The sequence below is a fragment of the Camelus dromedarius genome, chromosome 23 (assembly GCF_036321535.1).
Source record: "Camelus dromedarius isolate mCamDro1 chromosome 23, mCamDro1.pat, whole genome shotgun sequence".
In the NCBI taxonomy this organism is placed as follows: Eukaryota; Metazoa; Chordata; class Mammalia; order Artiodactyla; family Camelidae; genus Camelus; species Camelus dromedarius.
The window spans coordinates 13690605-13704103 of NC_087458.1; the positions used below are offsets into that span (position 1 = coordinate 13690605).

The 13499-nt window shown below is 45.2% G+C and overlaps 1 protein-coding gene across 6 annotated transcripts in view; it reads left to right on the forward strand.

The window, feature by feature from the left end:
• PBX1 (PBX homeobox 1) overlaps positions 1 to 13499 on the forward strand; it is a 316151-nt gene that overhangs the window by 242280 nt on the left and 60372 nt on the right. For 4 of the 6 annotated variants that reach the window (XM_031435873.2, XM_064477946.1, XM_064477947.1 and 1 more), the window contains 2 exons: positions 6666 to 6778; positions 8101 to 8190. In XM_031435873.2, coding sequence (XP_031291733.2) covers positions 6666 to 6778; positions 8101 to 8190 — 203 coding nt within the window. The remainder of the gene's footprint in view (positions 1 to 6665; positions 6779 to 8100; positions 8191 to 13499) is intronic. The other 2 variants (XM_064477950.1, XM_064477949.1) reach the window with 1 other exon arrangement.

The window sequence follows — 13499 nt, forward strand, 5'->3', positions numbered from 1 at the left end:
GTTGTTCATTGTTTGTAGTTGTTGTTCTTTACTGTTTTATTGTGTTGGTTTTCTTTATGGAAACGACAAAGAAAATTGCCATTCACGAATTCAGACGATTTGGATTCCGGTTTTCCTGTCATAGCATCAGTTATGTGCTATGCCCTTGGGTTTTAGTGAATATGTATTGTACCACTAATTTCAGAGTTGGGGCTAACATAGTATATTTTGGGGTGTTCTTGTACCATCCGTTCATAATTTCCACATGTGAAAAAAAAAAACAGTCAATAACACCTACAGTATAACATTAGTGTTGGTACGCTCTGGAAGGCATGTATGTTGATGCTTTATTTTTTAAGGGGAAACCAGAAATATTTCCTTATTAAATAAGTTTATTAAGTTAAGTATTTATCAAGTGAAACTTTATTTAAAAAGTCTCAGATTAAGATATTCTCCCCCCCTCCCCCAATGAACCAGATGCATTGATTTTGGCTGTGGGGTGCATGTCTAAGAAAATTGATGCCTCCAACTTTAAAGGATCACAGATTTAAATATGTTAAATCCCAGTATGATTTAAAAATCCAGTTTCTAGCATGTTGGGGGGATGTGATGTCTTTGACCCCACAACAGGTTTGCCACTAAAATATGTTCTCTTTTTACCTTATGGTGGGTTGTTATGGGAGACGTGGAAGGCTCTGCACAGTAAGGTCTTCTGTGAGCTTCTGGATGCACTGATTTGTTATCAGAAGGTTCTCCAAGTCACTCGGCTGTACCATCACAGCCCTCTTTTGTTTAAATGGAATCATGCATGAAAAGTGGCCAGGGCTTTGTAAACTTGGATGTGGTAAGACAATGTAGAATTCAATCCAGTTTTCTTGTTCCCAGCACTCCAGCACCACGGGGAGTATATTTGCTTTCTGAAGTTTTGTGAGTGTATGTTTCCTTCTTTTCTCATCATGGTCTGATTGACAAAGGATCGAGGCTACCAGGTTCAATAACTAGAGAGTTTCCTTCTTCCCCATCTGGTCAATTATTAAGCATCTCAGACCCGGCCACACTAGTAGGATTGCACTGCTAGGCAGACACCTACACTTGTCTCTTTGGAAAAAGTACAGTTCTGTCAACATTAGCAAAAACGCACTCAACACTCCTGCAAAGGTTATCATCATGCAAAACAGATATCAGAATGACTTCTTCCTCTCCCGGATAGATCTGCATCGCAGATGGCATAGCATGATTTATGGCTCGTCCTTAGACCGGCCCCATGGACTCCCGTCGTTACTAAATCCGTAACTTTTTATTCTTTCCTAAAGCACTTAAAAAGAGAAAAGTAAGCATTTTAACCCCCAAGTCTGTGCTTAAGAATTATGTTGGCTCCCTTGGAATGCCAGTCTCTGATTACAGTTTTCTAAGGAATTTTTCTGGTGGCTTAAACTTCATGTGACTATCCTGAGCACAAAGTAAATTATTATGGAAAATTTGAGCTAAGCTTTCCAGTTGTGCCTAAGATGTTGGAAATAACATGCAGAGGAACCCCTTTGTAGTGCTTTTTCAAAAATAGAGACAAAAGCAAATGCTATTGTATCTGTGCAATCGCATGGAATTTTAAACGATCAATGTTTTAACAGCAAAAGTTAGAAATGGGCTTTTCTGTATTTTCTTTGCTCTTAAGACAACCCAAATCATTTCACAGATAAAAGGAAAACTTCAGAATGTTTCAGCTTTTCACATAGGGTATTTATTATAATGCTGTGTGCCAGCTCTTTGATAATTATCCAAAGGATAAATGATCATTGAATTAGCAAGTGTTAAATAAGCAGTAATAAGAAGTTAATAAGTGAAAATACATTTTGGTTGAGTTTGAAGTCTAGAGTTCTGGAACCTGGGGACTTTTTATATCCTCAATAGCGAAGCAGGAGTTTTTTCCAGAAGCTTTGCTAAATATAACTACTCATTTCTTCGGCAAGGAAGATACTTTGCAAGTAAATCTTCTTCCTTGTAGAGGCTTTTGTGTGGAGAGCGGTAGTTCAGTATCTTTATTTAGGCCCCTTCTAAATATTTCTGTTTGTTGATACATGCCTGGCCTCCTGTTTCCTTACACATAATTCATAAAAATCATTTCAGGCTAGAGCCTGTGGGGATTAGCAAGCGTTTGGAGATGCGTGGCAAGCTTTGCATTTTACACCAGCAGAGCTGGGCAAAACGGATGGGGCAAGGAGTGGCAATAGAAGGGAGACAAGAAAATTAAGCTTTGAACAAAAGAAAGCAAAAATGGGGACCAATTAGAGCAACAGTTATAACCCTGGGTTTGTAATTCCTCTAGGGGGACCTATAATGGCACCTTCTCCACTTCCTGTTTTTAATGAGATTATGAAAGCAAGAGTAAATATTTCAAAAAAAAAAAATAGGGCCTTTTGAGGAAGATTGGATTGTCTTTTGGGAAGGTTGGAGAACATTTTAACATCCAAGAAGAAAGAAATTGGCCTGTGCGTTACAGAAACTTGCCGCGAAGTCGCACCGACGTTGATATTCTATCGGGAGCTGGGATTAGCTAAACAGCCCCTGTTTTGTTTTGTTCTGTTTGGTTTGTGCAGTTCAGAACCCCTAGATTTGAATTCTTTTGCTTAGCTGTGTGTATGTGTGTGTCAAGGACAGCAGCAGATTCAGCCATGACTGGTCAGTTAGTGGCAAGCTCGTTTACAAATTCCTATTATACTCCTAGTAGGTTTGATGCTATTCTGGATTGGCAGGCAGACGATTATCATATTAAAACCCCCAGACGCTGGCTTCCCAAGAGAAATTTACGTGAAGTACGCACATTTAGAGAGGAGGCAAGACGTCCAGAGAATCTGACACTTCTAGCAGATCCACAGGAACCCTTATAATTAATTTTTTTTTTAAACCAAGTGAAAGAATTTACCCCATTGATGTTTGCTGCTGTGTTCTTTCTTCCTCTGTTTCTCCCCATAATTTCTAAGTGGAAAACACAGCCTCCTGGAGTTGAAACTCCAGAATCTGACCATGTACACCTACTAAAGGGGTTTCATGTTGAACCAGACCACCTTTCCCTCTTGTACTTTGCCCTGAGTAGAAAGTAACAAAGATTTTTGGATTTGAAAGGGAAGAATTGTGGAAAATAGAGAGGCAAGTGTGACATAACTAAGCTGACATCAAGCAAAGAGGCTCTGTCTTTGAGCTTCCAAATGGTATGAGAGTCCAGTCTGATCAGGCTGGACACCTAATCTGTGGGGAGCCTTGATTTCTAAACTGCAAAAATGAAGGCACTACTTGCCATCCATCTGCTTTGTAAAAATGCTGTGAGTAATAATGAGCTAACGTTTTTAACCACCTTGAGTTCCTGAGGAAGAAGTACATTCATTCTTGTTCTACGTCATTGGTTCTCAATCATGGTAAACTTGCACCCCAGGGGACATTTTTGGTTGTGACAATTGTGGGGGGAGGGCGCTACTTGGCATCTGCTGGATAGAAGCCAGGGATGTCGCTGACCATCCTACAATACGGAAGACATTCCTCCACAACGAAAAATCATCTGGTCCAAAATGTCAATGGTGCCAATGTCGAGAAAGCCTGCTCTAGGTTTAGATCTCGTCATTAATGTTCTGTTTGGGGGATTTTGAAGTTAACTGAGTTTGGGGTTTTTTCCTGAACACATTTAATTCTCCTGGAGACTCCTTAGAGTAGAAACGAAGTGCTTGAGAAATTATCTTATGAAAATGGAGGTTTACGGATCTCCACATCATCGTGTTTGTGTGAGCAAATGCACTAGCGTCCGTAGGTGATGCGTCATTTCTTCTCCGTCTAGTTGAGGGCAAGTTTAGCTTGGTACACTCCCCAGGTGTCTGGACTGCAGCTTACATGAGCCACTTGCCTCCATTCCCAAGCCAAATTCAGACTCTGTTAATTGGCAAGCACGTCTCAAATTGTGCATCTAGTAATTGCTGATCATAGCTACCTGTAGGTAAGGTTCCCAACTGACCTTCTCAGAAAGCCAGGTCACTCTGTTGTAGTTCTTGGAGAATTCTACAGAGCCTCCAAGAGAGCCCATGGGCTACTTCTCTGTGAACCACATCCTACCCAGGAGGTTAGCCAACCCAGGATGAGTTCTTTCCAACTTGCAGTGCCAGGTGAGGGACGTGTCTTCCCCTCATTATTCAGATTTCCGTGTGGACTTGTGTCTGCTTTATTGCCATATTAGTGGCACTCGGGCTCTTCCCTCAGTGCAGTCACTGCCTCTGGATACTTATCAGAGAGTCAGAAGCCAGGCAGTGTTGTACTCGGGTGTAGAGAGACTATGAAAAGCTGAAACAGCACAGCCAAGAGCACAGGGACTCTTCCTGCAGTTACTGCTCTGATTCAAATGCATTTGTACGTGAAGTACATTGATATGCGCATATTTATCTCTGTGTACAATAGGCAGCCAGACATATTTACAGTTTATCTATGCACATAGATTTCTTAAATCATCTGTGTCAGTTGCAGTGTATGTCTTGTAAATGGCACATTCCGTACCTTCATGGTTCCATGGATGCCATGTTACTTGGCATCAGTGTAGCTCTTTGGGGGTTTCTCCCATTTCTCAGTTTGTGTGTTAATTTCCAATAAACTGTCAACCAAGCATATAGAATGTATGTTTATGACATGATACCTGGTTGAGAGCAACACAGAATACCTGGGCTTCAAAATGAATACTCTCGGGGTTGGGGGCGGTGGGAATCTGATATCCTATAAACAGTTGTAATTTGGGTTCTTAGAGCTGACAGTTCTTGGTTCTGATGACATCTAGCAGTTAGCATGTATTGTAGTATTTATTATAAAATGGTTTTTAAATTTAGGTTATATTGCTGCCATTGAAAGGTTTGAGCGGGAGGGATGTAACTAGAACATAGAAGCCTGGGTCTTACGTATCTGAACACGTGTGTGTTCTGTGCTACACACTGGGTCACCCACGGTGTTGGGAAGGACCACATTCATAGAAGAGTCCAGGCCAAAGCCTCTGCCTGCTGATTGGGTGTGAGCCACATCTGGTCCAATTTTGTACCTATTTTGCCTAAGACCCAACTTTTTAACTCTTTTCAGATCAGCTAACCTGAGAGATGTATGCCAGATGCGACAGGACATGTCACAGAGCTAGGGAGATGTCCTAGTTCTTTGGGTGGTGCTTGGGTTGTCCCCCACCCCCTAAAGCATTGCCTTTACCCCATGAGTAAGAATGGAGGGTCTGTTTAGATAGCAAAATACTTCTCTGGTCCCTTACATGTGGATGGACACCCTAAAGCACAAAGCAAAATGGGGATGTTTCTTAACTTGAGGTTGTCCCCAAGTGACTTGTCCTCAAGAAAATCATTGGGTTCCTCTAAATGGCTCTCGCCTTTGAAGAATGAGGACACCATGAATGGTTAAGCAGGGTGGCAGAGTTTAGAAGTCATTGCTAGTTAAGTGGTCCTTCCATGGAATAAAAAAGCCTCCTGTTCTGCTTAGCCTCAGCTCTTCATGGGAGGCGGGACAGCCCCCTAGGACAGTGTAAATCCCTATCTTGGGAGAAAAGCAAGTGTCAGAGCTGGGGCATGAATCATTGTTGGGCGATTCCACACGGATGATGGCTGTCTCCGAATTCAAGGGCAGGAGTGCGATTTGAGCAACGTAGGGATGGAAACAGCAGCGTGGAACTGACCTGGGTCCCTGAGGTCTCTCCTTTTCCAGGCTAACGTCATGTTTTAACCAAACCTTGCACGTTGAGCTTTCTGTCCTAATGCGCTGAGCTGCACGATGACTTCAGAATAATATTAAGCTTTTCACGGCTTTGTGTTGAGGTTGAGGGCGGGCTAGGTTTACCACAAGGGGACCAGTGGAACCTGAGTGGTGCCTACAGGCGGAGTCTCTGGGAGAAGGCTTCATCTCTTGGAGGTGAAAGCAGAAAGCTCTTCTTGAGGCCCTTATTATTATTATTATTTTATATTTCATGCATGCTTGAGGATTCCTGGTCCATTTTCTGTCTTGTCTTCCTCCAAAATGGCAGGTGGCAGGGAAGAGCATATTATTTTCATGTATTTTTGCAGTCCTCGTGGCTCATCTTGGACTGTTGACCACCCACCAGGGAATGTTGCCTCCTTTTTAGAAATCAGGACTGTCAGTGGCCCACATCACAGGGCCAGCCTTCCTGTGCGGCGTTGCCATCCTGCCCTCCCCTCCCAGGTGCTGCTCCCCACATGAGGGGAGATGGGTGCAGCAGTAGCTTACTTAGAATCCAGCCGAGAGCTCACGCGCGCCATCGTGGTGGCAGAAGTCTCGTTGACTGGCCCATATTCTCCAGCTTGCAGTCCCCCAGCCAATCCTAGCATTTTAGAGGCATGAAAGAGAGGTCCTACATCTAGAGACTGTCTCCAGTTCAAATAGACCAAGTTGAGAAGAATAAATGTTTCCTTTCTCAGCTTGAAGTTGCTAAGGGCCACCCGCGGTGAGATGTGGCTTCACATAACATGAATGATGTGCACCCTTTATAGCTTGCTCTGTTCTTCATGCTACTAACCAGGCTCTGTCGATGTTGTTTCCATGTTAGTTTTTATTTGGGGGGTTGCTCTGCATGCCATTCTTCCTCTTGGCTGATAGTTGCGGGGGTTGAGCCTTTTCCTTTCTGTGATTCAGGTGCCTCACTCTTTCCTTTCCAGGTTCTTCCAGTTCTTTTAACATGTCAAACTCTGGAGATTTGTTCATGGGCGTGCAGTCACTCAATGGGGATTCTTACCAAGGGGCCCAGGTTGGAGCCAACGTGCAATCACAGGTAGGGACCCAGCCAATGTGCCGCCAGGTGAATGCCTTAGAGTCCAAGAGCCCTCAGAGTACGGGCGCTTCCTGCTTCTGGCCAGAGAGAGAGAGACAGAGAGAGAGAGACAGAGAGAGATGTAGAAACAGACCTTACCGACAACCAAACCAAAACAAAGACAACCATTGTCGTGGGGAATCTCGTCCACACTTTGTGAGTGCGTCTGGCTCTGGCTTGTCAGCCACCCTAGGAGGGTGGGAGAGGAGCCCAGGGGGAGGTGACCAAGGCCCATCAGGCGAGTGGACCCAGCGTATTCTCTGCTCAGTAAAGGGAAAGGGAGGAGGCGTTCGGTCCATGGGCTCACGCTCCAGGTCTCTCTCCAGTTTGCTGGTTCTCCACACTCAGCATTGCCCAAGATGGAGGTCATGAATGTGCAGGCACATAGCTTGGTTTCCTGTTTTCACTTGAAGCCTTCAGTACTCCCAGCCAGGTTGACTAAACTCCTCTTCTCAGTCATCCTTTGTGTCAAGGGACTTGGGTTTCTGGTGATGAGTCTAAGTCCCTGCTGGGAAACAGAAATCAAGTCGTGTGGTGTCAGCCCTCAGTGCTCCCTATGGAGCCACTTGCCTGCATGATGGGGAAGGAGGCCATCCTCCCACCTCACCACGCAGCCTGACGCGACAGGGCGAAGTGGTGTTCTCTGGGTGGGAGCTGCGAGGGAAGTTCTGAGCCGTGCCCATCCAGTGGCCCCACCCTGCCTCTGGACCAGGAAGCATCACCTGCCTGGGACCAGATGAGCTGGCCGGTGACTCAGCCCCTTGCTCAGGAAACATTGCCTGGAAACAAGTTGGAGGAGATAATGGTCAGACTTTGGTCCGATGACTAAATAATTGGCCATTCTTTAAGTCCTCAGAAATACAGCATTAGTTGCACTGTTTACCCAGAGCCCCTCTAAACAGAACCTTGACCTTTCTAGGAGTTCCCAGCCGAGAAGTTATGTAGGATGATCTGGAGGGAAGGGGGAGTGCCATCACCCTCCCTCCTCCAACCCCCGTCTCGCCCAGCCATCTCATGCCGCATCGTGGAATTTGTTTCAGTGTTGGGAATCCCAGCTTTCTTCTACCATTTTACTGTCTTGCCTACTGAACTCAGAAAGGGTAATGGATTTGGGGTAGTGAGGAGACCCAGCCTCCTCCTCATGGTTCCTGTCCCAGGAAGACTCTCTCCAACGACCGCATTAATTCGGCATGCCCAAATGGTAGCCCGCGTGATGATGACCTGCCTCCCTTTCCCTGCACCTCCCTGACTAATTTCCTCTCTGTTGTTGTTCGTCTGTTTAGGTGGATACCCTTCGCCATGTTATCAGCCAGACAGGAGGATACAGTGACGGACTCGCAGCCAGTCAGATGTACAGTCCGCAGGGCATCAGTGTAAGAAAACAAGGCTCCCCCCACCCTTTGTTTTCATTCTCTCACTACCAATTATTTCAAAGCCATGGGGCTCAGAATGCCACTTAGTAGGGCTTAGCTTCACGGTCACCTAGTTTCTTGCTTCTGTATCGGTCACGCCGTCGGCAGCATTCTACCCTCAGAAAAGTGGCGATTGGGCAGGCTTCATGCAGGCAGCTGGCGTCTAGGGCTGTCACACACAATCAGTGTTTGCGTGGCACCTGCGGCCACATGCGTTCAGCCGAGAGGGGCTGCTAAACAGGTGACACCTAGTACAACGGTGGTAGGAAATGTCGCCACGAGCTGGGGTCTGGGAACCTGGGGAGAAAGACCCGTAGCCAGAATCCATGGCATCCAGGTCTGTGGTCTTTTTTTTTTCTAAAAAAAAAAAGAAAAACCTTCCTCCAATCTAAGGACGATTAAAAAAAAATTAACGCCGAGGCTGGGCATGTTGAAGGGATGGGGAGGGGGACAGACCATCTTCTACTTGTTCTTGGGTGCGCTGGCGGCTCCTGACTAGCATGAAAATTCATAGCGACAAGCTATGTCGCACAGAGTGAAATCGATCAGACAGACACAAGGAGACCCGAGTGTAGATTTGGGACAGCAATCCAACTTGATTTCTCAGATCAATCGTCCGCTATCTCAGCAGCGGTGACAGCAAGCTGGGACAAGAGGGCAGCCTGGAAAAGGAGGCCGTTCTTTCGATCAGGGGTGATTTCCTGGGCTTTTAGAGGTCGTCTGATGCTCCAGTAGAGCTATTGGCTCAGAGCCACCCAAGAAAACTGTGATTGGATGATGGTGGTGATTTTTTGGGGTTGTTTCTGTTATGATTAAAGTAAATTGGGGACGGAAGGAAGGAGAGGTGGGCGTTGCGTATAAGCGTAATCCTAGCTTATTCTAATTGAGGTGTAGTGTCTGCGATGAAAAAGTCCTTCAACTCTGTGTTGGTGAAATCATATGTGAGTGTGGCCAGATTGCAAGGGAGCAAAGAAACACCAGCTGTTTCATCAGACGAGGAATGGTTGAAAGAATTAGGAATTATTAAGCCCACGAAAGAGTAGATCTGGGTGGTAATAGTTTTAAACATGCCATCACCTGTGAGAGAGATTGGAATCATCGTGCGTGACCTAAAGAGGGCAGGGTAGGTCACTGAGGGGAAGATTCAGAGAAACACGTTTCACTTCAACATTTGAAGGGCCTTTCTCACAGTCAAGAGTTGTCCGAAGAAGGGACTGGCTGCCTCTGGAAGCCAAGAATTCCCCTCATTGGAACGTTCAAACATGGTTTGGCTAACTACTTGGAAAGAATGTTGTAGACGGGAGGTAAGCACCAGGTGGTGAGTGTCTTGGTGACTTTTCAGACCCCTTCCAATTAGGAATTCTCTATTTTCTACCTTCCTTAGGCAGAATCTGCTCTGAGTTGATATAATAAGTACCAGGTTCCTCTTCTTAAGGGAAGGAGGTCGGTCAGAGTTGACCCTGGTAAACATAACTCTGGGCAACTGGGTCCCTTTTTTTTTAAAGGGTTTCCAGAGCAAATGGGTTCTCTCCTTCCTGTGCTCACACTGATTATTATTACTGTGTTCATGGCTAACTTGCCAGGCGCCTGCTTAGAAAAATAGGAGATACCATGGTGGAGAATTGGGTTCTCAAAAATGGTTTCCATAGCTCTGTGCGTGGTGGTGGCAGGGGGTTTTCAGGCACATAAGCATGTATGCATTTCCTGAATCTTCTTGAGCTGTAAGAGATTTTTCTAGAAAAAGTTCTGCTCTGCATGTAAGTAGAAGAGAGGATCATGAGGAAAGTACGAGAGTTGGGGGACGAGGATATAGGCACATTCGAAAAGGGAACTGAAGAAAGTCTACGTGGCTGGGCAGGAAATGGGGCTGCCAGTTCTGTTATTCAGCACCTTTCTTTCCTAACTGGGGAGCATAGAAGAGAGGGGCCCTCAGCCTCGGGCTTGGGGGTGGGGGAATGGGTCACCATTGGCCCCTCTGACATCATCTCGTGGGCTGGGAATCATTTCTGAAATGGTGTAACCAAACTCGTGTGGACAGTTATGTCCAATGACATAAGCCCACCACAAAAACGGGGCTGGCAAACGCCACTTGAAAGCATCTCATTTTGTGTTGATTATTTTTCCCCCCTGTGAACTGTAAGTTTATTTGATTTCTGGGTCTTTAATCTGCAGAGTAAATGAATCCAAGGCAGATCATGATATGGGATGTTCCTTTGGTATCAGTTTGAAGTTGTGCCACCTGCAGGAGCCTCAGCTTGGCAGAGGGACATGTATTCTTAGGTATTAGACGCTGCTCCCTGTGTTATGTGCAGAGAGGCCTCTGGCTGCCAGAAGGGAGAGAGAGGGAAAAAAAAAAAAAAAGGGAGGGAGAGAGAAGAGACAAGGACAGGAATGAAAGAATTGAGCCAAGGAGTAAAAATAAACAGTCCCTAAACCCAGGGCAGCAGTGGAATTCCCAGCTGGGCTCTGGATTGTGTTTCATTCCGCGGAGGATGTTTTCTGGGCAGCCTTTCTCGACTCCCCTGGCCGCGTTCTCACAGCACCCACACCTTCTCCGACCAGTGTCTATTTTAAATCCTGTAGAGTTCAGACCACTTGCTTTTAACCCGAGGGGGCTGCAAGGGTGCAGTGGTCAGAGCCCTGTGATGGGGGTTGGGAGACTCCCGCCCTGGTGACTCTCATGTGTCTGAGGACAGACGTCAAATGCTCTTTTATAAAATGGGGCCAGTAATTCCCACTCTTCATACCTCAAGGGCTGTATTAGGGGCAAAGGAGAAAATCGGCAGGAAAGGGCTTGGCAAAGCATAGCTTGTTCCACGTGAACGCAGTAGGAAAAAACGTTCTAAGTGAGAACTTTCCAAGTTGACCTTTTTTCTCCTTTTGTGGGAGCAGTCTTCTCGATAGGGAGTTCCTAGTGGGGGGAGGTTAGGTCTCAGTTGTCACTTTTTTTCCTCTTCTGATGGAAAAGTATGCTTTCAAAAGCAATATCGAGTTGTGCCGGGCCGAAGGGCCCCCTTCCCCAGCCGTGGTGAGCGTTAAGTGATGCCTCCTTGAGTGCTTTGTGCTCACAAATGACAACGGGCAGTGCTTACTGGGTTTAGAGTAATGGAGGGAGATTAGGTCACTTCTCTGTCGATCGGACAGACTTAAAGATCACATCCCCTTATTCCTGTCCCTTCCCACTGCCACCATCCTTGTTCTAGAAATAGTTCATTCGCTGGACTTTTGTGATTATATCCGAATTACTGTTCCTGCCTTTATTTCTCCTGCACTCATCCCCTGAGTGTCATCATTCCTTGCCCAGAAATCACACCTCTCTTACCTAGCTGAGCAGGTAGCCTGAGATTCAGAGTCTTTCCAATCCTTTCCTCTCGTCCTGTCATCCAGTAAACTTTGGATGCCAGGCAACGTGGCCAGCTGACCTCTACCTAGTGATGGGTGTTCCCCTACATCCACTCATGTGTGCTGACTATGCAAATGTCCTTTCTTCCTCCATCACCTTCCGCGCCCCACCCTACTCTCAAAATCCCACTCTCCCACGTCCAGCTCCTCCTTACTGTCTGTTCTTTGTGTCTTTCATTCCTGAATATGTGTGTGGTCCTAAAATGCCTCTGTGAGCTGCTCAAATCACATTTGTTGAAGGAATAAATCAGACAGAAAACAAGCTACCACTAAATTTAAAAACGCGTTTTCAGGACTAATAGCCACATCTTCTATAACAGCTGTAAAGTATCTAGTGATGATTTTTATTTGAAATGCCTTACTTATCTGCCCATAGACTGTCTTTTTTCAATTCAGAAAGCTTAAGTCTTTCTTTTTGGGAAAAGTTTCTAAACTTTTTGACCAGTGCAGATTCTCTGAGAATAAAATTCAGATCAGTATTAAATAGGGGAGGTTATATAGTGATGCTGTTGTTCAGAATTCGCTCTTTGAATTCTTTAACGCCACCTTTTCCTAAAAGAGTCATCCTTATCAAAACCTGTTTTTTGGATGGCCATCCACGTAGCAGTGGAACGTCGTTCCTCATGGGGCTCTCTCTGCTGTCTCTACCAGACACGGGAGCGGAACCTGCACGAACAAACTGGTGGAAGGTGGCAGCACCTTGAAGTCAGGAAACTTGGATTCTTCTTGTGGCTTTTCTTCCGGCAAGTCCTTTCATCTCTGTATCGTTGCATCATCTGCCAAATTTACCCGATAAACAAGCTCTAAGGTCCTTTCAACTCAGTCGTTCTGGAGTCCTACAAGGATGCTCTTTGATTCTTACTGTTCACTCAAGGCACACCAGGCTCAACTGTAGGTTCCTGTTTCCAGAAAACTTGCCTCTGTTTAGTCTCCGCCATACTTCCATACGCCCACCCCATCACTTCCCCCTCCAGCTGTATCTTGAGGGAAGGAGGATGAGCTTGCATTACAGGACCTTCTCCCTTTGAATTCTCAGAGATTGGTGGTAGCAGAAACATTATTCTTTAGGGTGAAACTATTTTTAATTATTTTTAAACGTGAGTTAAGGGAGTGAGTTCACTCCAGCCACATCTTAAATGTCAGTAGATACCCGATAAGATTTTTCTTATTCAAGAGTTTTAATGAAAATGAACATACAGTCTTAGCATTCTCTCTATAAAGGCAAAGTGCCATGAACGTCAGTTTATGGCCGAAAAATCTCATTGATTTTGCTTTGTGATAATTAGAGTAGTGGGAAAATAGAGCTGAAGCTTTGATCTCTGTAAACCATTAACATACGTGTTTTTTATTTTTGTTTGTGCTTTCTCCCATGTTAGGCAAAGAGACAAAAGGACATTTATAAATGTAAGAAAATAAATAAAATATAAATCATTAGGACCAAAAATAGCAAACCATTTAAGTGAATGTGTTTCAGGCATTCGGAAATCACGAGGGTTACTTGGTCACACTCGGCCACAGGCCATCATTTTAATTTTTTTGTCAACTACTTCTGTGAGACCTCCTTCCACTTAAAGTGTATGTTAATAAGATGTCGCCACACATGGCGTTGTAGGACTAGGGAGGGAGGGCGATCATTAAAATCACATGCAGATCTTTAAAAACTCACTTTAATTATATGACATTTTAATTTTTCTACCAAGCCAAATGTGAATTTTGAAGATTTTAAGCCATATTCAGATGTGCTCCCAGTTAGTTGCCTTTGGGTACCTTCTGGTGTGGTGGCCAGGGACCAGTGAGTGGCCCTGGGCTGGTGGGTAAAAGGAGTGAGGGTGATGGACAGGCCTGAATAAGGTGCACCAACCTCCACG